A 27,590-nucleotide genomic window follows, 5' to 3' on the forward strand; every position below is an offset into this window, starting at 1 on the left:
CAAAGGGGACTCCCACAAGGCAAAGAGACAGTGGCACCAGGGATTATTTAACTAAGACTACCTCTTCTTGACAAGCAGTTAAGGATAATTTCATGAATCTTATCCACATGTTTTCAGCTTACATTCTGACTGACTTTGGTTGAAGATATGGTAAATCCCTTATTTCTAGAAAATAAGGATATAAGAACTCAAGAGGCAAAAAAGAGTTAAAATTCTTTTATTTAAAAAGTTTTTTTAATTTATTTTTTTAAAGTTTATTTACTTTGAAAAAGAGAGAGCAAGCTGGGGAGGGGCAGAGAGAGGGATTGAGAATATCTCAAACAGGCTTCACACCCAGCGTGGAATCCGATGCAGGGCTTGAACCCACGAACCATGACATCATGACCTGAGCCAAAATCCAGAGTTGGACAATCAACCAACTGAGCCACCCAGGTGCCCCAAGATAGTTAAAATTCTTAAAGAATACAGGAGAATATTAAAATAGGAATCTAGAACCCATAAGATGATTGAGATTTTATAGTAATATACCACAATTTTAGCTAATCTATTTTTACTTACAGGAATGTTGATGAATACTGAATCAAATTCTGCTGCTGTCAGAAATCTTTTTAGCGGTGCCATGAAATACTACAAGGATAGGACAGAGAAATAATAATTAAGCACAATTTATCCTAATCTATATAATAGTTTTTCATTAACAAATGATCAATATTTATTGAAAGTCTATTGTTTATCTGTATAATGAATACCAAGAAAAAAGCAGAAACTATTTTCTCTATCTTAAAGATTTTATACTTAAACAGACATATAAAGACATAAACATAAGTTAATTCATTTAAAGTATAAAATAAAAGGTTTAGACAATGAATACTCCTGAAAGTAATATTAAAAAAAAGAACACTTTTGGCTGAATTGGAAAAAAAAAAAAGGCAGTATTTTGGAGATACAGGACTGATACAAAATACTCTCAAATGCCTTGATCTTCCCCTTCATTCCTTGAGAATGTTAGTTCCTGGCCTACCATATCTCTTTCCATTATGACTCCCATGTCTGTTCTTGGCAATCTCAGTATCTGTGCAGATCATCCTTCCCATAGCCTGGCCTTTTAGATCCTTGACTGCCGGTAATCTTGTGCTCTATCCTAGCTCAGCTCTCTACTCTGGAGGTCATATTCCAAGACCTTCTCATTATCAACAACTACATAGGCTCTATAGCATTAATTTTAAGTAATCAACTCTCTGATCACTACCTCCTACCTTTATAGCTCATTCCTTTAAAGAATTCTTTAACCCCACCAGGTCTGCCAATCCACTGATCATTCTGTATCTCTCATGTCCTCACTTCCTCCCCACCAAGTTTAACACTCCATAAACCATCATGAGAATCACTTCCCTTACCCTTTCTTCTTCCAGCATGCTTTTCTGGAAGAACAAAAACCCTTGTTAAATCTAGCTTGCCATATATGTTGTGCCTGTACCTAAGAAGTTAAATATGAACTAGATCAATAGTCTAATTTTCAATTGAGCCTGTGATAATGCATAATCCTACATTTCCCTAGTCCATTTATTCCCCCTCTCTCCTAAACAACTCTGCAAAACCTTCAACTCTTTCCTAAACATCCAGAACTATCTCCTTATTCTCATTTTCTTAACCTCTAAATGTAGAACTTGCCAGAGGTGGCCTCAAATCTCTCCTTCATCAACATTCATTCCCTAGGTGAATTCATCCAGTACCACTGACCTCATAAGCCATTGTGCAATGATAATGGCCCCATCTATTTGTCAACCTCTCCCCTTAATGCCAGCCTCATGTATCTAACTCCCTCCTCAACACAGCCTCTTGGAAGCTAATAGATATTGCAAATGTAGAATGTCCCAACAGACTCGTGATTCCCAGACCTGTCCTCCTCAGCTCAGTAACCATCTTTACTACTTACACAAGAACTATTCATGCTATAAGCCTAGCATTCTTGATTGCTCCCTTTCCCATATATCTTTCACCTAATTTATCATCTAATCTGCTCAGCTCTACTTTCAAAATGTATTCAGAATCTGACCATTCCCTACCAGCTCTACAAATACTGCCATGTTCTGTCAATCTGATTATTGCAATATCCTTCTAACTTTTCTCCCAAAAAGTCAGAATACGCTGTGAAGAAACTTACATTAGATCATGTCACTTCTACTCACACACTCCAGCTTTGAGCGAGGTGTTCTCTGTGCCCCCCAACACGATGCGGTAGCTCACCAGCTCTTTGCTCTCCCTGCTTCTCTTCACTCACGCTGCTTCAGACACCTGGACTACTGCTACTCCTTGAAACACACTGAACCCTGTCTCATCTGAGGGCCTTTCTCCCAGGAACTGTCATCTCTGGGATGTTGGCATGGCTTGCTCCCTCAATTTCCTCAGCTGTCTGCTAAAATGTGATCTTACTAAAGAGGCCTTCCATTACTGCTTTACATAAAATAATACCAGCCCACCCACATCACTCTCTGTCCTCTTTCCCTGACTGGTTTTTCTTCAGAGAATTTATCACCGCCTGGCCCACTTACTTGCTTAGATTATAAACCCTCCTATGAGACAGAAAGTGTCATGAGAACAAGAGTTTTGTTGTGTCTATTGCTATATATTCAGTGGCTAGCACAGTGCCATTCAGATATTAAGAAATCAGTAACTAGTTGTGGAATAAGTCTCTTGTTTTACTGAAAATTAGAAAGCATACAGAAGACACACTGAGTCTCATATGTTAACTATAAAATGCACTATTTGGACATCAAAAATAATACCTGATAACTTACTTTTTCTATGGACTCCAACGTTTCTGTGTATTTTTCTTCTGTCTGCTTAATTTCTGCTAGGCAGCAACTTCGTATGTCATTTTCTGGACATTTCTGCAATTAGAGTTATCAAAAAAATTATTTAAACAAACACATGTATTAATTAATCTCTCTGGTAGTACATAGAAAGAACTCAAAACTACTGATTTTCTTAAGCTTTCCATTTTAATAAAACACAACCAAAAGATCTATTTATGGCATTTAAGAAGTATCTGTTCTTTAAATTTTGAACAATGTAAATGAAAAAGGTTTAAATAATTAAAAATAAACTTCTGAGGATACACCCTCTTTATACTGAAAAAAATCTCTTTCATTATAAATGTTATTCATTCTGGAAACATCACCCATGGTGTCATATAGTGCTCTTAACGTACAGTGTACTTTACAAGTGCTGTAGAAATACTTGCAAAATATCAAAAGGACATTTGATAAATAAAAATCTTAAAATACTTTTTGTGAAGAATTAACATTCTCGTGTTTGGCTCTTCCACTAGGTGTTAAGACTGGAGGTAGCAGAGCATAATATTAAGATGGAAGGTGTGGGCCTCAGGTAGAACTGGGCTCAAGTACCAGTTTTTCTGTAATTCGCTGGTTCTTGTGAATAAGTTACCTATTTTCTCCATGTCTCAGTCTTCTCCTCCACAAAACAGTGAGAACTACAGTTCCAACCCCAAGGAGCTGGAAATGAGCTATCCTGGTAGAGCACCTATAGCACCCTGAGAAGTACACAAGAAGGGCCCCATGCATTTAAATTATCACTGCTGTGAACCCTGCCCCATAGAAACAACCCAGCACTGTCAGCTGAATGAAGACTGTCCTTGGGAGACACACTCAAGACTTTGCTGGTACCCCGAGCAGATGATAATTATATTAGGAGATACAGATGATACCCTGTCACCTAAAAATAGTCAAAATACTGCCACAGGCAGCCTGTCAGCTCACACAGTGGGTTAAAGCTCATTCACTACCAAATACAGGCCAGGTAACTTGTTTCCATCCCACAGAAGCTACTCTCCCTGTCTGGGGCACTGGACAACCCACCAGCCTTTTATTAAAGCCAAGACTACAAAGAGAGCTGAGGAAATTCATCACAGCACTAAAAAATCCCACACTACCACCTAGCTGATGAGGAAAGGGTTTTGTATAAAAAAAAGATTAATAATGTGGTGCCTTGGTGGCTCAGTCAGTTAAGCGTCCGACTTCGGCTCAGGTCATGATCTCGTGGTTCGTGGGTTTGAGCCCCACATCAGGCTCTGTGCTAACAGCTCAGAGCCTGGAACCTGCTTTGGACTCTGTGTCTCCCTCTCTCTCTGCTCCTCCCCTATTCATGCTCTCTCTCTCTCTCAAAAATAAATAAACATTAAAAAAATTTTTTTAAAGATTAACAAAAGCCTACACGACTGACCATTTTTTTTGTTTCAAATTATAGGTGAGAAAATAATTCAGAGTAATTCTTTCTGAATGTTTTAGATATTTTTGTGGTAGATTAACCTCTGTGCGTGCATACTGACTATGACAATATCTGAAACTAAATTTATAAAACAGTAAAAATACTAGGAAACCTATAATGAAACAAAAGTAAAAAATACCTCTTATCAACCCCTGAACAAATATGAAGAAATATTCTTTAACATATATTTTATGCTACATCAAATTTAAAGAAGATTAAACTGCTTTGTAAGAGAAGATTTCCTTTCATGATAAGAAGAATCCTTTCACAATTCCCTGAAATTATGTTCTACTGCCACTCTGGCACTATTTAGCTGGGTGGCATTTCTCTCTCAGACTTTCCTTCCTGACAAGTAGAATTCAAGGACTAGACCAGAGATTCCCTCTGGTTGTTGTGAACTATAAAATGCTGGGTGTATGTGTCTCCAAATGCAGTAAATCATGATTATGTAGTTAAAAGCTAGCAAAGGTAAAAAGAAAACAAAAGCCTGTTCTAGCAGAATTTACACAAATATTTATATTAATTAGTCTTACAAGGAATCACTTTCCTAATAAAATACTCAAAGTAACTTTAACAATAAGGCAAGTGAGATCCTACGGCTTGATGTGCTTCCTCTGCCTTCATTAAGTCCTCATAGACTTCTCCACCTTCGTCTTCCCCATAAACACAGTCGTAGAGACCTTCTTCATCTTCCACATGGGTTTCACTACAACAAAGGGTAGGATACTCAGGTCATTTTCTCTTATGCAGTAAATGCAACAGCTACATAGAGCCTAGTAGAAAACCCAGAGAGGAAATAAAACATAATTCATGGGAAGAGTCAAAGGGCTTTACATTACGGCTCTTTCCCTCCTAATGAGAACAATGCCAAACAACAGAATCCACCCAGGATGGCAGTGACAGCTAACATTCACTGGGTATTTACCATGTACAAGCACATAAATGATCACTCTGCACACACGACTTCATGTAGCTGGCCCAAGCCCAGTATTCACTACCTGTGCGATCAGGCATTACTATTTGATCCCTTATAGAGATAAGGAAGCTGAGAGAACTGAGGATTATTTAACTTGCCCGTGGAAACACAGCTTGTCCGTGGCAGATCCAGATTTAAAACTTAGTCTTACATTCTAAATGTTTTCATTACTCTATCATATGGCCCATATTTTTCCTATTTCAAGGCCTGAGGTTGATCATATATATTAAGGGGTACAACATGGGGAACACAGGGGTGCTGGGGACAATCTCATAGTTTATAAATAGTCTTTTAAAAGCATCAGTTTCAGAACGCCTAGGTGGTTCAGTCGGTTAAGCAACTAACTCTTGATTTCGGCTCAGGCCACGATCTGATGGTTCTTGAGATCAAGCCCCGTGTTGGGCTCTGCACTCTCAGCGCAGAGCCTGCTTGGGATTCTCTCTCTCTACCCCTCTCCCACTTGTTCTCTTCCCCCTTCCAAAATAAGTAAATTTAAAAAAAAATAAGAAGAAAAGCATCAGTTTCTGCAGGGTTATTATTGCCAGTATCTAATGCAGTGGTTTTCCAACCACACTCCATCCGGTCTACTCAGAGAGTATGTACAGGTCCCTGAGTCATCCAGATCCTACCATTATCTGTTTTATTTGCCTGTTTTCTATGTAAAAAAAATGGTTCCAAGGCCACAAGGCATTTGAAATCAGCTGATCTCCTCATAGTTGAAAAACATCCCAATTTTTAAAGCTTCCGTGGCACTTACACAGTAACTGACTGATGTATCTTTCCTAAATCCTTCATATGATATTGTAAACACATTCACTCAAAGTAGAAATAGCTGGTTGCACCTATCACATGTTTTATTACTACTCAAGTTTTTCCTTTCAGTTCAAGACTTCTATATATAGCTTCTATTCACTAATAATCCCAAAGAATTGAGATTAATATATTTAGACATGTTAGAAAGAAGCATTAACCTTTCTCTGAAAAAAAAAAAATCAACTCCTTCAATACTGCCAGCCCTTAGCACCTATCTTGGGCCTGTGCAGATAGAACAGTATAAAATTTATATGTACAAAAATAAGAACACTGTAACTGTAAATGTCACTCTACGACTTGGGAGCATTTTCAAAATAGGTTCAATCACAAGGTTGTCTATGTTGTCATGAAGGATTATTTGGAAGCATTTGATAGGAATGAACTGTTTCAAACATTCAGAAGAAAGAAAGGCGCCTTAAGGGAGACTTATCTGGTAGTAACAAATATGTCAGAGAAGTCTGCTCTCAGAAAAATTTGTTCTAGAGTTAGCGGTCTACCCAACCATTCACTCCACAGACGTTTTCTAAGAACCTACTGAGGTCCAGACTCTTCAGTGCTAAGAATGCATAGATCAAGAAGATCTGAGGACTCTCCCATAGTCTAGTGTAGGTAACAGCATGTGAACACATAATTCTAGAAGTACAACAGAGCAGATGAATGCAGAATGTAGGAGTAAGGGAAAGACTAACTCTGACTAAAGAAGTCCGGGAAGGCTTCACAACAGATATTACATCTGAACTGGATCTTGAATGTATTTATTTATTTAATAGGTACTTGCTAAATAAATACTACCATGTTCCAGGAGATATGGTTGTATACTAGGCAGACACAGTTTCTGCCTTCAGAGGTGACACATACTCAGTGAGGAGAAGGACATTCCAGAAAAGGACACCAACATGTGCAAAGGCAAAAGCTATGAAGAGCCTGGCAACATCATGAGTGACATCTCATTCAGGTAAGTGAATGTGACCCCCAAAGGGACGAGCTAAAACCAACCTGAGAAAGGCAGTACACCCTGTAACCTCAACCTTACCTGGGCATTTGGGATACAAGAGGAGGTACAAGAGGAAGCTCTATACAGCAGTAGAGTGGAGGGAGCAAGAAGACAATAAGCCCCGAAATGAAACCCTGTGGGTAAGAGATAGCGAGAGCCATAACTAGAGTGAGTAAAGGCATATGTGGAGAGAGAGAAAGAGACTGCATCAGGTGCAGTCAACCAGACTTGGCTACCAGTCAGAATTAGAGAGAGGGGGGAAAGGAGTGGAGGATGCCACTTAGCTTCCTACTTTGTAAAACTGGGCAGATGGCAAGTCACAGATAACAGGGGAGAGTTCAACCAGTCTGAACACTTTCTATAATGCAAAGGATAGGAAGGTTTGAGGAATCTATGAGGGAGCTAGGAAATGAAGGAAGAGGCTCTGCATCAAAGAGGACCTGTTCAACAAGAAGACATTTCTGTTACTCCTAATCCCAGCTCTGCTGCCTTTGACCACCTCCCGCCCCCCCCCCCCAAAAATACCTCATCTTGCTTAAGTGTTGCTTTTGACTATTTCCAGTGAGGGTAGAGGCACATACTGTATGAATACACACGGATTTTTCTTTAAGAATTGTAGGAGATAGGACACCTAAAGCACAAGCAACAAGATCTAAAAATAAACAAGCGGGACTGCATCAAACTAGAAAGCTTCTGCACAGCAAAAGAAACCATCAACAAAGTGAAAAGACAACCTATGGAGTAGGACAAAAATATTTACAAACCATCTATCTGATAAGCAACCCATACAACTCAAGAACAACAACAAAATAACCCAATTAAAAAATAGGCAAAGGATAGGACTAGACATTTCTCCAAAGAAGATATATGAAGGGCCAACAGGTACGTGAAAAGATGCTCAACATCACTAGACATTAAGAAAATGCAACTTAAAACCACAACGTGATACCACCTCATGCCTGTTAGAATGGCCATCACAAAAAGACAAGAGATAAATGCTGGCATGGATATGCAGAAAAGAAACCCTCATGCCCTGTTGGTGGGACTGTAAATTGGTGCAGTCACTGTGGAAAACGGTATGGAAGTTCTTCAAAAAATTAAAAATAGAAATACAATATGATCCAGCAATTCCACTTCTGGGATATATCCAAAGGAAACAAAAACACTAGCTCATAATGGTATCTGCACCTTCATGTGCAGCATTATTTAGATAACTAAGTTATGGGAACAACCTAAGTGTCCACTGATTGATGAATGGATTAGGAAGTTGTGGTGTGTGTGTGTGTGTGTGTGTGTGTACATATATATACACACACACATATATATGTATATGTATATACATAAATTTGTATATATATGTATATGTACATATATCATCCACATATATATATACATATACACACATATATAAGTATATATATAAATCTGTATATATATGTATATATATATGTATACACACACATATATACATACACACACTGTAATATTCAGCATAAAAAATGAGGAAATTCTACCATTTAAAGTAACATGGATGGACCATGAGGGAATTATGCTGAATGAAATAAGTAAGACAGAGAAAGCCAAACACTGTGTGATCTCACTCCTGTGTGGAATCCAAAACAAAAACAAAAACAAACCAAAAAAAAACAAAACCTGTCATAGAAAAAGAGAGGAGATCAGACTTGGTGGGGATCAGAAGTGGAAGCGGGGGTGAGGGATAATTGGAGGAAAGTGATTAAAAGGTATAAAGTTCCAGCAATAAGGTAAATAAGTACTAGGGATGGAATGTTCGACATGATGACTACAGCTAACACTGCTGCATGGTATACAGAAAAGTTGTTAGGAGAGTAAACCTTAAGAGTTCTCATCACAAGGACAATTTTTTTTTTACCTTTTTTCTTTCAATTGTGTCTATGTAAGTTGATAGGTGTTAGCTGACCCTACTGTGGCAATCATTTCATGATATATGTAAATAAAACTATATACTGTACTCCTTAAACTTACACAAGGATGTAGTTCAATTATTTCTCAATAAAACTAGAGAACAATTTTTAAAGAATCATAGGAGTGACACACATGCATGTGTGTGCATGCAAATGCACCCACACACACTCTCAAGATTGGGCTAGAATGGTTTGGGGTTTTTTTACATTCAATCCCATACTAAGGGAGCTTTTCCTGCTAATAGTCTGGTCAATAATTCCTGACCTGTATAAAATGAAGCTGGCGGGAGTGGGAAAGGACACCTGTGATTCTTCCAGTGGTCAATAATTCGACAATAATCTATGTTACTTCTCCCATGTCCAGGCCATTTACATATGGGCGAGAGTGACACCCTGATCATCAAGGTAGAAAAAGCAAAGACAATGTGCTTCCTAGCCACCTCACACCTCCATTCCAGCCTGTGTCTGTTTCTCTCCATGTGAGAAAAGAATGATTCCCACTGCAGTGGAGAGTAGGATTCCCACTGCAGTGTTTGTTCCAGGGGCTTCCCTTGGGGTGACTCACCCCCAAAAGTCAGAGTTAAGGATATGAGCCATAGAGATCTTAACAAAGCTAAGACTGAAAATCAAGGTGTCATAGCAAACTCAAAAGCAAGCACCTGCAGGAATAACCATATTTAGACCTCCTACCACCAGATGGAAAGTTGAAGCAGGCTGCATCTCACAGAACATGAGCTGCTATCTCAGAGCAGCTGGATCAGGAGCCCAGGTTTCTCCAAACTTAGCTAGGGATGCACCCTCACAGGGTTTATCCTGACATCCACACAAAAAGATGGGGAAAAGCTAGGAAAATTAGTAGCTGGAAGCAACAATTGGCAGGGCTCAAAAAAGAACATCATAATAGCTCTAGAAATAATATAATCTTCCTAACATTTCAGAGGATTTGGTTATAATACCAGTAACCTTACAGTCACTTTATGAAGACTGTAGCCAATTCAATGAAATGATCAGCATCAATCTTGCTCAAGATCCGTGAGTTCTTAGAGGTGTTAACAAGAGATAAGAAACTATCCTTAATTCACATTTAAAATATAAGACTTCAAGGCCCATGCAAGTGAAACCTATTCTGGGAAGAGCAGCTCAGCAGCCATCCCAGAGTCTCCTGTCAGCACTGTCCTCTGCTTTTCTACAGGAAGTTCCCAGATGGGCAATTCAAGGTGCTTCCTGGGGTCACTGCCATGAGGAAGAGCCTCAGCTCTGGAGTAAGAACTGTTTGGGTTCAAATCCAAAGACTAAAATTTACTAGCTATGACCTTCAACAAGTTTCTTAGCTTTCCACAATTCAGTTTTCTCCTTCATAAATTGGGATACTAGGAACAACCTCATCGTGTGTGTATACCACAAAATAATGCATGTAACATGGTTATGAGCTCTCAATAAGCTCTTATTTATACAACTAAACAGCTCGGGCCTGAAGCGTAATGCTGAAACAGTAGATGCTTAATGCAATTCTGCTTAGTCATTCAGAACACAAATATTTATCGAGGACCTACTATTCACCATATGCTATGTAAAGTTCTAGGACGACAGCCAAGAACAAGGTTAAGTCCCTGATCTCACCAAGTTGACCTTCGAACGAGGACGTGGACAACAAATGAAGCAAACAAAGATGGTCTCAGGCAGTAGTGATTGCCTTAAAACCATATAGCTAGGTAAAGGGCCCACAGCAATTTCAGATGCAGTCGTCAGGAAGGCCTCTCTCTGGAGAGACATCCGAGCAAAAATGGGAAAGGTGATGGGTCAGCCATAAGGGCAGAAGGAGCAAGTGCAAAGGTCCTACAGCAAGAACAAGGCTGGAGTGCTAGTGTATTAGGATAGATGAATGGATGAATTTCCACAGAACCTGAATCCCTCCTGGAGCATAATATATTTCTTATTATAATTCTTTGCAAACAAGCCTGGTCTTTGTCATTAGTTCCTTGAGGGGTGGGGATCATGTCTTATATTTATTTGTAATCTGCACAAGTCACTCAATCAGCAGAAGATAATCAGGTGCAAAGACCTTTGCCTTTCCTGACTATTAAATAATAAAACCCAAAAGGATTCTCTGTGCAGAACAAACACCATCTAATGAAACTCCCTAAATAACTCCAGCCCACACTAATCTCGCCCTTCCTTGAACAGACAAAGCACGCACTATCTGCCCTACAATTCTAGTAGATCCTGTTTCTTGGTCCTTGTTCCTTAATTGTCCACCCCAGTTTTACCCACCACCTCTAGTACGCCTTTGAGAAACTTCCAAATTCGACTTCATTGCAGTCTGTTTTCTTTACTTGTCTTAAGGACTGGCACGGTGTCGGGCACGCCATAGGAACTACAAAGTACGTTCTCTCGTGAAGCTTTCCATTACTAGTTTGAGGTGAATTCTTACACGTCTTAATCATTAAGCCACTTTTCCACTTCTGAAAGCTATTTTAACATCCATCGTTAAAATCCACCAAGAATGCAAAAACTGGCAGTGGTTTAATTTTGCTGAAGATGCCCAACATACTCTATTAAATCAGGAAGGCCTTTGTAAATGTCTTCATCATTAACACTTTCTTCTGTTGGGAAGGGCCTAGGAGAGAGGGAAAAGGGAGAAAAGGGTGAAATTATCAACAGCTAGGCTAGGCATTTACTTCTCACTAAATGCATGAGGTCAGCTGCCACCAAAGTGGTCAGGTCAGTCATCATGTGTAACACAACATCCTGGGGGTCTCCCAAAGTGCCTGTCCCGTAGCTGCCCAGGGAATCCCCCAGGGAGGCTGTGACACCTGCTACCCCAAATTATCTGGAGCAATTACCAGTGGTCATCGCAGCCACGTGAGCAGCTGTGGACATGCTAAGGTGCCAATCTGATGTGCCACACACCACTTACCTGCAGGCTCACCACAATGCGGCCACTGCAGCTCCCCAGTTCAGAGAACAGGCAGCCACCCAAGTGCCCCTATGTTCAGCACCATCTCTTTTCACCTATGGAATCTGATCTGACTGACAGATAGTTTGGTAACAGTCATCTTCACGTGACTCAGCTCACCAAATATAGAGAAAAATTATTAGAAGACCAACATATCATGCCCTCAATATATGATTGATTCTTGCAGACTTCTCTACTTGGACAAGATATTTATGTTGTGTATTTTATTTTCATTTATTGGACAAAGGAGGAAACCCAGACCTTAGGAAGAGTAGGATGTTTTCTTTGTCCCCTATTAAAAGAAAAGCACTTTCATTTATCCCCTAATTCCTAGCCATTGACTTTTTTTGCCTACTGTACTATGAGCTTTTTCATAACACCCACATAATGCCCGAGTGCATGTCTAACACAGGCATAATTATACTATCATGCCAAAAGTTTTACTTTCTTTACATGCAGCCAGCATGTCACATTTCACAAAAATAAGAGGATCCAACAAAATAATAAATGAGCACTAAGTGATAACTATATTTAATATACTGAAAAGCAGATTTTCACACTGCCTTATGGATTAATTGAATACTTAAGACATTTAAAGAAGCTACATTTTTCAAGTAAATTAAAATGTGAGAAATGCTAAAGTTTCAAAATACTTTTTTTAAATAAATTCCGGCACATTTGATTATGCTCTTATATGAAGTTCACTGCAGAAAATTTGAAAATATAGATAAGAATAATTAAGAAGGAAAGAAAAACCTTCTAATATATATGCTTTCAGAATCAAATATGCATAAATACATCAAAATAGAATCAGGCTATTGATATCAAAATCTGTTTACATATAATGACATAAAATAAATATTAAGATGGAAAGATGAATCATGTAGAGCAAATTGCAAGGTGTTGAACATGTACCCAGCCTAGAGATTACTTCTGTAGGAAGCTGCCAAAGTCACAGCCCATTTCCAAAAAAGGGTACGCAGGGTATCCTCCCTGAGGTCATTAGGTTTTGTATCCAGGGAAGGGGCTGCCTAGTTACTGCTGATCAGTCCTGTAAAATGTGCTTATATCCTCTTCTTAAAACCTGAATGTGAGTTGGACACAGAAAAATAGAAGCAACAGAGGGAGAGAGACAGCATCACAGAGCCCCATAAAGGCTGGAGACTAAGGTATGGACCTCTGAGAAAACAAGGTAAAAAATGAGATCCATTCCATTTCTATGTGGCCTAGCTGTGTAGCTACTGAAACTTTCTATCATTAATGTTACTAAAAATACGATTTTCTGACTGTTATAACTTGAGAATGTAGTAAACAGAAAAAGTCCAACATGATAGACACATCTACATTTATTTCCATGCTTACTGACTGCATAATACTCCATTGCACAGAGATGGCACAATTAATTTAACCTATTTCCAACTTTTTCACTTAGTACCAATCCTCAACACATATCCTTGTACACATATTATTTTATATTTGTCTGATTTACTTTTTGAATTCCTGAAAGTTGTGAGTTATGGTTATGGACTACAGGAAATAAATGTACTACAACATCTTTTAAGTATGTATTTACTTGAGCATTTGTGTTTGTTTTGATGAATCGTATGTAATGAAATGAAATGTTGGAGGAAATTAAGAAAACAAAGAACCCTACCAGTAACAGTCAGTAGTGAATTGACAATGATGTTTAGCCAATGTATCTTATTCAACTCTATAAATAAGTTCTTACTTGCTCAATTGATTTCAAATGTGTAGTAGGCACTGAAATACCAGGCACTGTGTGTGCATGAATGAGATATGGTCCCTGTATGCAAAGTCCTTTACAAATAGTAACCATTCAGTAAATAATCATTGCATTCATTGAGCAAATGAACACTTGAATCAAGCTTACCTGATTCCTGTGGCCAACGCTATAGGTGTGCGAGAAAGTCGTGACAGTGTTTCTATAACCTGAGAAAAAAAGGAAAGCGTTAATTAGACATGTACTTCGGGAAAGATAAGAATTCCTTTCAAAGATAATCTTACAACCTAAAATTAACAATGGCAGCAGAAATGTAAATTTGCAGATACCAACAAAAGTACAGAATGGGAAGAGCGATTTCTGAAAATTATAAACTCCTGGGTTATAATCTGGTCCCTTCTTTAACTGTTACTCTAAGCAGATTGTTAAGCATCTGGTTTACAGTTTCCTTATCATTAAAGCAAGAAGTTAGATGAGGTAATACTAAAGGTCTTCTATCTCCACTTCTACAGAATCTGAAAGATCTTGTAAAGTTGTTCTGTCCAAGTACAGTAGCCACTGGCCACACGGACAAGCTATTTAAATGTTTCTTAGTTGTGCTAGCCACATTTCAAGTGCCCAGTAGCCAAATCTGGCTAGTGGCTACTGTATTGCAATACACAGTCATCAAACATTTGCATCATCACAGAGAGTTCTACTGGAAAGCACTGCTATACAGCCAAGTGGTTTAGAGTGTAGGCTCTTGAGCTAGTTCAAACGAGTTCAAATCCTGGCTTTACATTTCATTAGCCAAAAACCTCCAGCAAACTGCTTAACTACCCTGGGCTTCAGTTTTATCATCTGGATACTGCCTATAATCATAGTTAGGTAATTAATAATCATTAGGTTACTGTAAGAATTAAGAAGATAATACATGAAAACTGTTTAAATGATAGCTATTCTTTATAATTGCTAACTTTAAGAAAATTATTCTGAGTATTTTCAGAAAGAGTTTCCTAACCCCTTGACTGACTATCTATCTATCTATCTATCTATCTATCTATCTATCTATCTATCTTAATGATTACTTATGAAGACCTTGGTGCCTACGCCTAAATGTGCCCTGCTATAGTTTTAGAACCTAGCGATTTTACCCTTCCTTGCCACTTTTACACCCAAGATTATCTCGCTCAAAGAGTTAGTGATGAACCCAAAGAGCTAAAATGTATTTTTCTCATGAAACCTATTTCTATGATAACAGATATAATTTGTCCTAACTCTCAAAACTAAACAAAATTTAAAGAGGTTCTTCTGTAAGTCCTATTCAAAATGAGGGGTGGGGAAGGCAAAAATCTCTCTCTGAGCTGAGTTCATCTTCTAACTCCTCAGTTCAAATACCAAGACCTACTAGCAATGTCTCAGTACACCACAGAAGTCTCTTAAAGAGTATTACCCACACATGTACCTATCTCTTGCCTACTTCAGGAAGAAGTACACTGCTGAAGTTATAAACAGATAGCTCTGGAGCAAGAGAATCTGGTTGAGCCCTGGCTCACAGATTTTAGCTAAGCTCACCTTTCCTAAGCTCTATAAAATGTGGGTTAGGACAACTAACTACCAGCCTCCCCATGGAGTTACTGAAAAGATTAAGTGAGATAATGCCCATCAAATGATTAACCCAGTAAAGGTGAACTTTTATTATATAAAATTATCATTATAGACAAATAAAGTTTAATTGAAAGACTATGCTATTTCTTCCTGGTTTAACTTTTTTGAACATCTGATATGAAAGCAAGACACAATCAGGTATCAATTAATTCCCCATAATAAAGATAAAAGAATCTTCAGTGAATCTGTAAATTCAGAAGATCATGAATGAACAAGTAAGTTTATCAAAATAAGCTAACTCAAAAATAACCATTTGCTAAAATTCCAAAATTATGCATTACTGAGAAATATCTAGCTTTTGGAAGATTCTGGAATAATCTAAGTAGTAGACACATGAATTAATAGTACTGTCAAATTTTAGCATCAACCTTATCCTGATGCACACCGTTTTAAACCTGTGGTGTGAAATCTGCTATCTGAAATTCTATTTTACGCTATGGTCCCAGCATTGCCATTACTCAGAAGAAAAACAGCAATAGCATTAGTATTAGGTATTTTACGTGATATATTTCACCACTGCTATTTTACATTATAATAGAAATATATTTTATTCTTTGAGATATTTTATAAAATAACTATAATGTATCTAAAGGTAAGAATGTATTTTGTGTTCCTTTTCCCACCATTGGTACTATTCACAACCATCCCCATCCAAGACCGTTGAGTTTTGTGTACAATTGTCCACCAGGGGGAGCCAAAAGACAGTCTATCACTTTAGTCCTGTATTACATGTTTATAAAGTACAAACATTTCTGAAAATCACCAAGATGAAATCAACTCCTATTATTTACTTAAAAATATTACTTATTACCATTCAGTAATAGAAAAATAAAGATACAAATTCAGTGGACAGGAAGGATGGAAGAATAATACATAGCATGTCTTAAAGTAAATCTCTCAGGACCATCTCTCAGTTTTGTGTCTATCTGATCGTACATCAAGTCCATCCATTAATTCTAAGTTTAGCCAAAGCAAATAAGTCTGTTTAGTCAATGCAGTGTTTTTAGAACAGTGTGTATTCTGTAAAGGTGGAGCATATCCGGATTTGGAATAGACAAGTATAAAAATTAATGCCAGATTCTCCTGACATTAGAAACATTCATTCAAGAATATTTACAAAAGAAAATATCCCCAAGGGCAGCAAGACTATTTTCCCTGAAATTTATTGATTTATAAATTGTTACCTCAACATAATATGAAATTACAGACATGAACTCACAAAGGGGTAACTAGTCAGAACATTTGCAAGCTAATAGGACAACCACCAACTACTAAATCCATGTTATTCCTTGTTTGTTAAGAAGAGCAGCATTTTTAAGGAAAGTAAAATATTTCCAGATAATATAAGTAACAGTTACTGTGGGAGGAAGGTGGAAGAGGTAAGAAGGGCTTCTATATGCTTGCTTTAGAAGGTGGGATTAGATCCCAAAATCTATGAAAGATCATTTATAAAGTTTAAAAAGGAAGATACCCAGGTCAAAACTGCATTTTTAGAAGATCATTCAGCACAGTGAAGGATAAACAGGGGTAGGAGGACATGGGATACAGACAAGGGGTCATGAGACCTGGGGGGGGGGGGTTCAATCATCTAGTTGAGAAATGAGAAGTCCACACCAGCAGCAGTTGAGATAGAGAAGAGGTGGAAATGTGAGATTTAAGAAGAGTGGCTGATGCATTGTGGAGGCAAAGTGAAGAACTCAGAACAACCTGGATAAACCTTTAAAGTATAGAGGTGGCCAGCTCCAAAGCCATCTACTGGGATGCTCCTGAGCAGGACACTTATTCTGTGTCTCTCCTCATGCTGACCATGAACATCCTGAATTCAGATAGGCCATTCCCTCTACCACAGTCTTCTCTGACATCTCCCACTCCAGTCTGGGTCCTTTGTGTTCCCGTAGGATACAACTCTGCCCTCTACCTATCACCTTTGCTGTTTAAAACATCTGAAAAGGACTCATGTTTATTTTGTCAAACTGAAATAACACAGTAACACACAGAAGTTGTCCCCTCACTCCCACCATACACACACCTCTGCTTAAAGGGCACCAAAGCTAAAAATCTGGTGTGACTCCTGCACTACTCTGTTCCCTTTTCTTCATGATTATTATTTTAGGTAATATGTTTCTATTATACAGACTTTTCTACAACCTGAGTTTGTCATTTAATAATATATCCCAGACAGCTGTGTCAACACATACAGATCTACCTCATTCACCTCAATGCTGTACAACATTACAGCATACGAGTGTAACAATGATTTGACCATTCTGCTGCCAATGAGCTTTCTCAACATTTGCCTATTAGAACAATGGTGGCATTACCATCCTTGCCAATTATCTTTTCAATTGTGTGCAGGTATTTCTAGAGGAAAGATTCTTAGACAAGATGAGGCTGTCAAAAGTATAACCATTGCTCTTCAAAAACTTTTTATGCATTTATACACCGCTGAAGCGTATATTAAGATAACAAGGCACTCTAATGACCTATTTACTGTCTCTCCATTCAACAATGAACAACACCTCAAGGTAAGGGAACTCAAACTGCTTCTTCACTGTTCCACTCTTACCACCTAGCTCACAGCCAGGGTCATAACAACCACTTAACACAAAAATATTTGTTGCTCAAACAAATGAATGACTAATACTTACCTTGCAAAATTGTTGCGAGGATTGGGGATAATATGTGTAAAAATATGTAAAGAGCTTAGCCTGGCACAAGCAGGGAATGAATGAATAATTGAAGAAGGAGCCCATTATGAAAATTAAATATTAAATATGAAAAAGAATTGCCTCTCTCCTCAAGTCTAGAGGCAGTATATACAGTGGCAACCCCTTCCCATCAAATTTCTCCCCTTAATGGTGATTTTAATTTAGTTTGAGCTCTTTACTTTTACCATCCCCATTAGTAAGTTTAAAAGCCATAAAAGTTTTCAATAAGAACTGTAAACTAATAAAGCTACCAATTTTAACTATTCTCTTCATGAGGCCTTCAAGAAAATTCTTACTTTCTGCTTATCCAGCATATTCATGCTGTTGATAATGTAGTTTATAATTAAAAGAAGTCATCCATGCAAAAGCAGTATGTTACAGTTACTTCTAAGTTCCTGAGTTAAGGAAGCCATGGCCATAGACAATAACCACAGACAGCCATAGGAACCAACACACACATCTGCCAAAAAGTGCTAGTTAATTGTGGATTTATCTACTTGAGTTCTCTACCTTGAAGTTTTACCTCTTAAACCTCTCCTTGGGGTGCCTGGGTGGTTCAGTCGGTGAAGCATCCAACTCTTAATTTCAGCTCAGGTCATGATCTCATGGTTCAAGCCCCACATTGGGCTCTGAGCTGACAGCACAGAGCCTGCTTGGGATCCAATCTCTCTGCCCCTCCCCTGCTCATGCTCTCTCTCTCAAAATAAATAAACTTAAATATATATATATATATAATAAAACATATATATTATAATATATAAATATAATAATATATTTATATCATATGTATACATATAATTATATGTATATATATATATATATATACACACACATATATATACACATATATACACATATATACATACACACATACTTCTCCCTGATCTAATGGAAAGGCTATTATCAAAATTCAGAAGCAGAGAGCTAAACTCAGCAGAAGTTCCCAGGGAAGTGACACTTCAGTGGGCTCTACAAGGCAATCTGGTGGCTGTAGACTTGAACCCCAAGTGCAAGACAAGCTTAGTCATTCAAGAAAGCTCTGTAGCACTGCAGCACCAGAGCATCAAGTTATCATCCAGCAGCTGAAGCTATAGGCAGGAACGCCGCATCATGGTTCTTCCAGGCTGAGAGTAAATGCCCCATGTGGTCATGGAGGAAAAGCTCAGAGGACATAACTCAGACAGAACTTGGCTGGGAGTGCTGGACTGAATAATTCAGACAGAAACACAGGCTTATAGACTTGATCAGGTGCAACCCAGAGACCTGGTATTACCCAGACACGCCAGACACCAGACTCTCAAAGAAGCCTAATTCTAAACCCAACCAGATGGTGACTATCAGACTAATATATTTTACCTTAAGCCTCCTAGGAAATCAACAGAACTCATTATCTTAATTTTCTTTGCAATTCTAATTTCACACAGTAAATTGCCCCATTAAGATACACTGCAGCTTAGTGTCATAGTTCTAGCAGCACATTTTACATCTTCCCTAAAACACCTGGTTGTGCTTTGAATACTGTAGGATGCTGCTAGAAAATGTGTGGACCACCTCCCCTACAGGCAAAGCAAAGCGGAACAGCAAGATGAACTGAACAATATTTCTGTATCAAGAAGATTGTGCACCATGAGAAATGAAATTGAAGTGGACAAAAGAGTATCTATATAGGTTAAATGCATCCAAATTATGTATTGTTTGTGCAGGCCTTGGTAATGATCATAAAAGTAAGAATTAGTCTATACTTACTGTTTTGAAACCTCAAAAGTAAAGCCCTACAGAAAAAAAAGAACCTCCTTTTAGGAGGTTAGGGGCCTCCTGGCCTGGTTAGGAGCACAAACTTAAGACTCAGATGTTCTAATGGAGATTAAAGAGTACACTAATCATGGTGAGCACTGAATAATGCATAGGATTGTTGAATCACTATTTGTACACCTGAAACTAATGTGACACTGTATGTTAACTATCCTAGAATTAAAATTAAAAACTTAATTAAAAAATCTGCCTGGCAGATAATTGAACTCTTCAAATGTTGCTTAAAAAAAAAAAAAGACCCAGATGTTCTGAGTTCAAGTCTCACCTCTGTCTCTCACTAGCTGGGTGGCCATGGGAGTTAAGCATATGCTCTGTGCCTTAGCTCCTTTACCTCTCTCAGTCTCTGTCTATAAAAAGCATATAAGAGGATGTCCCATACTTCTGCTATTTCCTAATGCCACTGTGGTCACCGTCATCATTAGTAAAATAACACGTGGTCTTTGCAAAGCACTTCAGAAAATACAATGTGATATATCTATCTCAAGTTAACACAGGATGTAACACGAAGCTTTCCAATGGCGTGCATACATCTAAAAGGTTATACCTCTGTTCAAGTACATGATGGCCAGTGTCTAATACTTGCCAACAGTCACTAAGTTTATCTAACTATAGCATTCATTAGGTTCAAAAAAAAAAAAAAGATTGTAGATGGTAAATTTTTTTCCTTATTTATTCATTTTCTTCTCTCATGTAATTAATTTTCCATGCAAATATTCAGAAAACAAAAACTCCTGTCATGCAAAAGTAACTTTAAGAGCCCAAAAACAATCACACTTGACCTTGCCAAAGCAAATGTTAAAAAGAATGTCCCATGCCTAGTCAACTCATGAAGATAACACATAATAAGAACTATAATCACATACAGTTCACATAGAATTTAAAAAGCTCTAAGAAGTGACAGTACAAAGGGATGGGTTTAGAGAAGCTTTAGCATACATCTCCCCATAATCTCCATGCCTCATTGCCTCAAATAAATACAAAAATCTATGTAAGTAGGCTGTCATTTAATAGCAATTTCAAGACCAGTCCTTTGGTTAAACCTCACCCCCACAGGGCCACATCTCCCAAACTCCATCCAATACAGAAATTTTAAAGCTACCACATTTTATTCAATGGTTCTTAATTATTTTAAGTCATAGCTCCCTTTGAAGTACAATGAAATTCCTTGGTTTTTTCCTCGGGGGTTGGAGTGGACCTGTATGTATGTATGTATACGTATGTGTATGTACGTGTGTGTGTCTTTGTATGTATATGTGTGTGTGTGTGTATATATATATATATATATACACACACACACACACACACACACACACCCTACATAAGTATACACAACTCTGCATTTCATCTCAAGAAATCCAGGAATCTCTTGAAGACCATTCATGGATTTCCTAGACTCTTGTTCAACCTCCTTTGCCTATAAGGAAACCAAGGTCCAGCAAAATTAACTAGCTCGTTCAGGGTCAAAGAGCCAATAGCAAAATTGGTGTCATAACCCAGGTCCCCTCTCTTCTGTCCAGACTATTTCTCTTTCTACTTTAACACGCTGTATATAAATCCCCTGAATTTATTCAGTGAACATTTACTCAACACTCACTATAGGCTAGATATACCTGATACACTCCACATGTTGAAGGTAACAAAATAGAGATTATATACTTCCCCCTTTCAAAAAACCCACCATTCATTGGGAGGGAAAGAGCATATAGGTAGTAAGCAAAAACACAGACCTGGTATTACAAAGAACACCTGCAGCCCAGGGGAGAGAGCAAGGCCAGATGTCCCCCTCGGCCTGAAGGCTAGAGCAAGGATGGCTCAAAGGGCTTTTTAGAAAAGGTGACCTTGGAATACATCTTGAAAGGCAATCGGGAATTTCCCCGACTCTTTGTCTGCAGGTTAATAGAGAATTACCACCCTCTGAACCACCCACTCCATGAGAACACTTGCCTACTCAGAGCAGATTCACACGTACCTTACTGTCTGAGAAGCTTTTTGTAGTTGCCATTTCCTGAATAATATTTTTCTTACAGTGGGTATTTTGCAGGTTCCAAGAGATGACGTCATTAAGCAAAATTTTTTTTAATTTATTTTATTTTTTTAATTTACATCCAAATTAGTTAGCATATAGTGCAACAATGATTTCAGTAGATTCCTTAATGCCCCTTACCCATTTAGCCCATGCCCCCTCCCACAACCTCTCCAGCAACCCTCTAATTGTTCTCCATATTTAAAGTCTCTTATGTTTTTGCCCCCTGTTTTTATATTATTAAGCAAAAATTTTTTTTCTAAACCAAATGGACCTGCACTTGTCTCAGGATCCATTTCTATACCACCATGGTCTTGCTGTCTGTGCTTTCTGGGCCTCTGAGCTCTACCTCTAAGACCCCAAAAAGAGTACCTTTCCTTCAAACCTGCTTCCCCTTCCTATGCCCAGGGAGCCTACAGTCTCACTCCTGTCCCGACACTGGGAAATCTTTCAGACTTGTACTTGTCCTTCACACTGTACACCTAAATCCTATCACTTCATCCTTTTGCATCTCTCTCAGATCCAACTCCTTCTTTCTTCCACGTCTCTGGCTTATCCCAAGCTCTAATTCTTACTTCGTTTACTGGAACGGCCTTCCAATGTGTCTCCATGCCTTCAGTTTCACTCCCCTCAAACTCGTCTTCTACTCTGCTATCATACAGGCTGTGTGACACTTCAGAAGTGTCCATGTCATACACCACCACCAACTCCGTGTCTACCTTGAAATTCTTAAATGTTACCCCTCACGAAGAGATGAAGTCACCAGCACTGAGGAGTCTTCAGTAGATCTGATACACTCCCTATGCCCTTCCAGGCTCACCCTACTCTCCCCATACCTTCCATGTCTAGCCCTGCCCAACCACCTGGCTTGCTGTGCTCCAGAGATTCTAGAACCTTTCATAGAAACCCTACCAGAACATAAAATTCGTGTTACTACAATTCACAGATGGTGTCAAAATAAAAATATTTCTACTACAGTGTAGGCAGAAAAAAAGGCAAACTGGCAGCAGCATTGTTAATTTTCTCCCACCAAGTAAAAGAAGCTATAAGTAACTTTTCCCAAATGCTGTCTGAACCATCTTCTGGGTACAAATACCAGAGATGAAACTTGGGATTCAGCAGTGCGGAATTAGCTGTCTGGAAGCACAGTATTTAGTTAGAAATCAGAACGAACACAAATATTCACTGCTTCTCCTAAATTTACACTGGTGTGTTGCAGTATGTTGAACTTAGGAGGCAAATAATAAAGAATTCAATCGTTTGTACACAACTGTAAAACAAACGCTTTAGTTCTGAAAACATGGCCATATTTGCAAGTGATTCCCTGCCTCTAAGCAGAGCAGAGATATAATCCACAAAGACTAAGTGGCCATTTTAATGTTCACTACCAAGCATGGGAATTTCACCGTGGGTCCGGCAGGTAAACACTGATTACTCCCCACTCCATCTCAGTAACGACTCTAGCAGAGCAGCTCTGTCTTGCCAGCTCATTGGGAGCCTTGGTGCATTCACACAACTCACTTGAAGCAGGCACATCCTGTGCGTTAGCATCAGACCAGAGGAGAAATCGTTTATGTATCTCAAGTACACAGGGAACATTCTATGTGACTTAAGGGACTTGGAAAATAAAATGAATTGTCAAAGCTGCCCACAAATCATACAGCTGGGTCAAAGTCAACACATTTTCCACACTTGACATACTTTCAATGTCATGCAACCCGCCTGCAAACATTTCTGCTACCTGAATGCTGCCCACACAGCTATTACCACTTTAAAGGATGAAATGGCAAAGAGTCCGGGAACAAAAAGGCAATGCCAGAAGGACAGGATCTGACAGTGGAGCAGAACACATCCCTTGTGCCAACCTGGAAATGTCCCATTTTCAGTCCCAGCCTCAGAACTGCTCACAGAGAATAAGGAGGTGTAAGTTATTCTCACATTTCAAATCACCTAGGAGAATACACCTTTACCTGCAAGACTGGGAGAATAACATGACACTCCTTTCACATCTCTATGTTCTGGTAACACTGGTCATTTCATACTTCTTAAAAGTACTCATTTTCATATACGCTTTAACAATTAAAAAGCAGGTAAACTAATTCTTCATTATGTAAGAAATGGAGTTTCCAGGGGCGCCTGGGTGGCTCAGTTGGTTAAGCATCTGACTTCCGCTTAGGTCGTGACTTCACGGTTCACAGGTGTGAGCCCCGCATCAGGCTCTGTGCTGACAGCTCAGAGCCTGGAGCCCGCTTCAGATTCTGTGTCTCCCTCTCTCTCTCTGCCCCTCCCCTTCCCATGCTCTCCCTCTCAAAAATAAACAAACGTTTTAAAAAATTTAAAAGAAGAAAAAGAAATTGAGTTTCTAGACCTGAGATGGCTGATAGAAATATGTGAGCCACATACACAACCTTAATATTCTAAGAAGCTACATAAAACATAAAACCAGAAAACATAAAAACAGGTGAAATGAATTTTAATCATATATTTTATTTAGTTCATTATACCTATAACTTATAATTTCACTATGTAATCAAGATCTAAATCAAAACATTTTATACTGGTATTTTTTTCCACCCTGAATCTTCAAAATCTGGTGTGTAGTTTACAATTACAGGTCACCTAATTCTGACTAGGCATACTTCCTTTTTGGAGGGGGGGACAGAAAGGGAGTAGAAAGAAAGAATATGCACACGCACAAGCTGTGGAGGAATAGAGGAAGAGAGAGAAGCTTAAGCATACCCCACATCTAGCATGAAGCCCAACGTGGGGCTTGATCTCACAACCATGAGATTATGACCTGAGCCGAAATCAAGAGTCAGATGCTTAACCGACTGAGCCACCCAAACACCCCCAGATTAGGCACATTTCAAATGCTCAATAGCCACATGTGGTTAAGGGCTACCACAGTGGACAGCATAAGTCTAGACAAAAGTTTTCAAAGTGCCTAGAGTTATGGCAGAAAAGGAAACAGATCCATGATGGAGAAAAGATTGGACCAAACTCCTCAGTTTACAAGTATAGGTGGTAGCTTAAGAGTGACGTGGCACTCCCAGGGTGTCAGAGCTTGATGTGGTCAAAGAGCCAGTGCCTACACTTCTTGATGCCTATGGCCATCTCCAGTGGAAGCAGCAGAAGCTAAAACAATGGACTTTAAAAGGGGAGTAGGGAGCCACTATGGTGAGGAAGAAACTACCACACACACAGACAGGCCTTTTCTACTTAACACATCCCCACTGTCTACACATGTCAATTATTTGACTGTTCTCTTAGTCAATCTGATGGCCACCCATCAGGACATTCATCACCTATCACATGCCAGGCTTGGCCCTTAGAACACTCATTGGATGAGTGTGAAATAGGGTTGGAGAGGCAAGTTGGAGGCAGACAGCTTCAAGTGCCTGGCTAGGGAGTCTGCATATATTATTTATATGGGGAGCCAGCAAAAATTTTTGAACTGGAGAATGAACTGTCAAGAAGCAGTGTGTCAAGAATACTAATATGTTGTGGCATAAAATAGCTCAGAGGAAGGAGCCTAAACCTAGGAAGTTGTTTCAACAAAAGCCTAGCTGTGCATTGATTTGAGGGGAGAAAAAGAATGTGACAAGCATTATGAAAAAGGGATCAACCCAACTTGAACATTACTAGATACACCAAATCCCAGAGGCAAGAGTCTAGCTTGAGCAAACTTTAGGAAATCTGATCTGACTTCAGTTCGTCAGAGTGTAGAAGATACACTAGAGAGAGGATTAAATCCAGGCATCATTTAGAAACTTGATGCTGCCCCAGTGGGGACCAATGATAGATAGCTGTGGTTGACAATGGTCAAAAAAATTGACCCAGAACTGTCAGGAGCCTCAAGTCCATGAGACTGGGATATGTCACCTCAGGGCTGCCAATCTGAACCTGTGTTAGGCTGGATCTACAAATCTCAAACTGGCGCAGGGGTAGTCTGGTTTCCTACCGAGTGATTTGCAACTATTTGTGGTGTGTGTGTGTGTGTGCGCACACATTCTACCACACATGAACCAGCAGTCATAAAATAAGGTTTCTATGGAAATACATCTGATGCAGTTTTTTCCCTTTATCTCGCTTTTCTACTTTTCAGTCTTTGCTGAGGAGCATGCACAATCATGATACATTAAGTTTTCCTTTCCAACTAAATTATATTGAATTTAATCAGCTTTTTCAAATTCACTTGCATTATGATTTAAGAAAAAGATGAAGATTAACTTTTATTTTTATTATTTAATTTCACTTTGAGAATCCTTCTCTCTTGCATTGCAAGTGCTTGCTGATTTTCTCTTTAGGAGTAACTTTAGTTGAATTACTTAGTTATTTTTGAAGCAGTGTTAACTATCTGTCACTTTAGATCTCCACAACCTGTGGCCTTTATTTTTTTTTTTTTCAACGTTTTTTATTTATTTTTGGGACAGAGAGAGACAGAGCATGAACGGGGGAGGGGCAGAGAGAGAGGGAGACACAGAATCGGAAACAGGCTCCAGGCTCTGAGCCATCAGCCCAGAGCCCGACACGGGGCTCGAACTCACGGACCGCGAGATCGTGACCTGGCTGAAGTCGGCCGCTTAACCGACTGCGCCACCCAGGCGCCCCAACCTGTGGCCTTTAAATCCTGAAAGGGATATGACGTTAGGAGTTCTGGAAGACTTCTTTTTCTGGAACTTGGATATTTTGCAAGGAGTATTTTTTGGTCATTAGCTCCTGAGTACATGTGGTTATTCCAAGATAATCTGAATTTCCTCTAGGGTCTAGTGTTTATCAAGAAGTGGCTCAGAAAAAACAATCCAAGGCTGTAGAAATGTAGATCAGCCCAGATGGGCAAAATGACCCCAGTGAGCGTATGGTGCCAAACTCTGATGGTCCTGGTCCCAAGTTTGTTTGTTTGCTTTTCTGATACACTTTTCTATTTCACATTTTATCTCAGGTTAACCTCAGATGAAGTATTTCACCTGAAGAATGAGTACAGTTTAATTATATGGCAAAAAGGAAAAAAAGTCACCAAAGTTGAAAATTCTTCATCAGAGTTACCCAGGGAGGCATCTGCTCTCTCTTCAGAAGCTGCTTCTCAGATCCTCCTTCCAGCCTACCTTTGAAAACAGACTCAGACATTGGAGGCACCAGAGGCACAGTGACCCACTGCCAGAGGTGGTTGGTTTTATCTGTAAAGCCAATTCGCCTTCTGGCAAAGCACAGCTCCCAATTGAGAAAACATCTGTAAACAGATGAAATTACCAAGATAACTCATGTCTAAATACCTTAGTAATTCATGGCATTTAAACCCTTGCCATGATGGCATCCTTCATGACCCACCACGACATCAAAATCCCTATGGCACATTAGGTAATGAAATGCTTTAGAGAGAACCAAGCCAGATCTACTTTAAATTGGTTTCTGTGCAATGGTAGATCTAGTATTTCAGTGTTGATGCTGTTTTCTTTTTATTATCGTCCTTTTTTAAAAAATTATTTTTTTAGCGTTTATTTTTGAGAGAGACAGAGACAGAATGTGAGTGGGTTAGGGGCAGAGAGAGAGAGGGAGACAGAATCAGAAGCAGGATCAAGGCTCCAAGCTGTCAGCACAGAGCCTGACATAGGGCTTGAACTCACGAGCTATGAGATCATGACCTGAGCTGAAGTCAGAGGTTCAACTGACTGAGCCACCCAAGCACTCCT

General features: G+C 39.0%; 1 protein-coding gene and 1 long non-coding RNA gene across 4 annotated transcripts in view; one reads left to right on the plus strand and one right to left on the minus strand.

The window, feature by feature from the left end:
- VAV3 (vav guanine nucleotide exchange factor 3) overlaps positions 1-27,590 on the minus strand; it is a 350,186-nt gene that overhangs the window by 176,938 nt on the left and 145,658 nt on the right. Inside the window, exons 3-7 of the mRNA XM_027058453.2 lie at positions 13,861-13,919; positions 11,565-11,630; positions 4,885-4,993; positions 2,799-2,891; positions 559-627 (exon numbers count right to left, since the gene is read on the minus strand). Of these exons, the coding sequence (XP_026914254.1) occupies positions 559-627; positions 2,799-2,891; positions 4,885-4,993; positions 11,565-11,630; positions 13,861-13,919 (396 nt within the window). The remainder of the gene's footprint in view (positions 1-558; positions 628-2,798; positions 2,892-4,884; positions 4,994-11,564; positions 11,631-13,860; positions 13,920-27,590) is intronic.
- LOC128313946 (uncharacterized) overlaps positions 1-27,590 on the plus strand; it is a 44,700-nt gene that overhangs the window by 1,200 nt on the left and 15,910 nt on the right. Inside the window, exons 2-3 of one of the 3 annotated variants that reach the window (XR_008295109.1) lie at positions 6,847-7,031; positions 7,690-8,722. This is a non-coding gene — a long non-coding RNA (uncharacterized LOC128313946). Of the gene's footprint in view, positions 1-6,846; positions 7,032-7,689; positions 8,723-27,590 lie in introns of those variants that run through there. The other 2 variants (XR_008295107.1, XR_008295108.1) reach the window with 2 other exon arrangements.

Source organism: Acinonyx jubatus, chromosome C1 (genome assembly GCF_027475565.1).
Source record: "Acinonyx jubatus isolate Ajub_Pintada_27869175 chromosome C1, VMU_Ajub_asm_v1.0, whole genome shotgun sequence".
Classification (NCBI taxonomy): Eukaryota; Metazoa; Chordata; class Mammalia; order Carnivora; family Felidae; genus Acinonyx; species Acinonyx jubatus.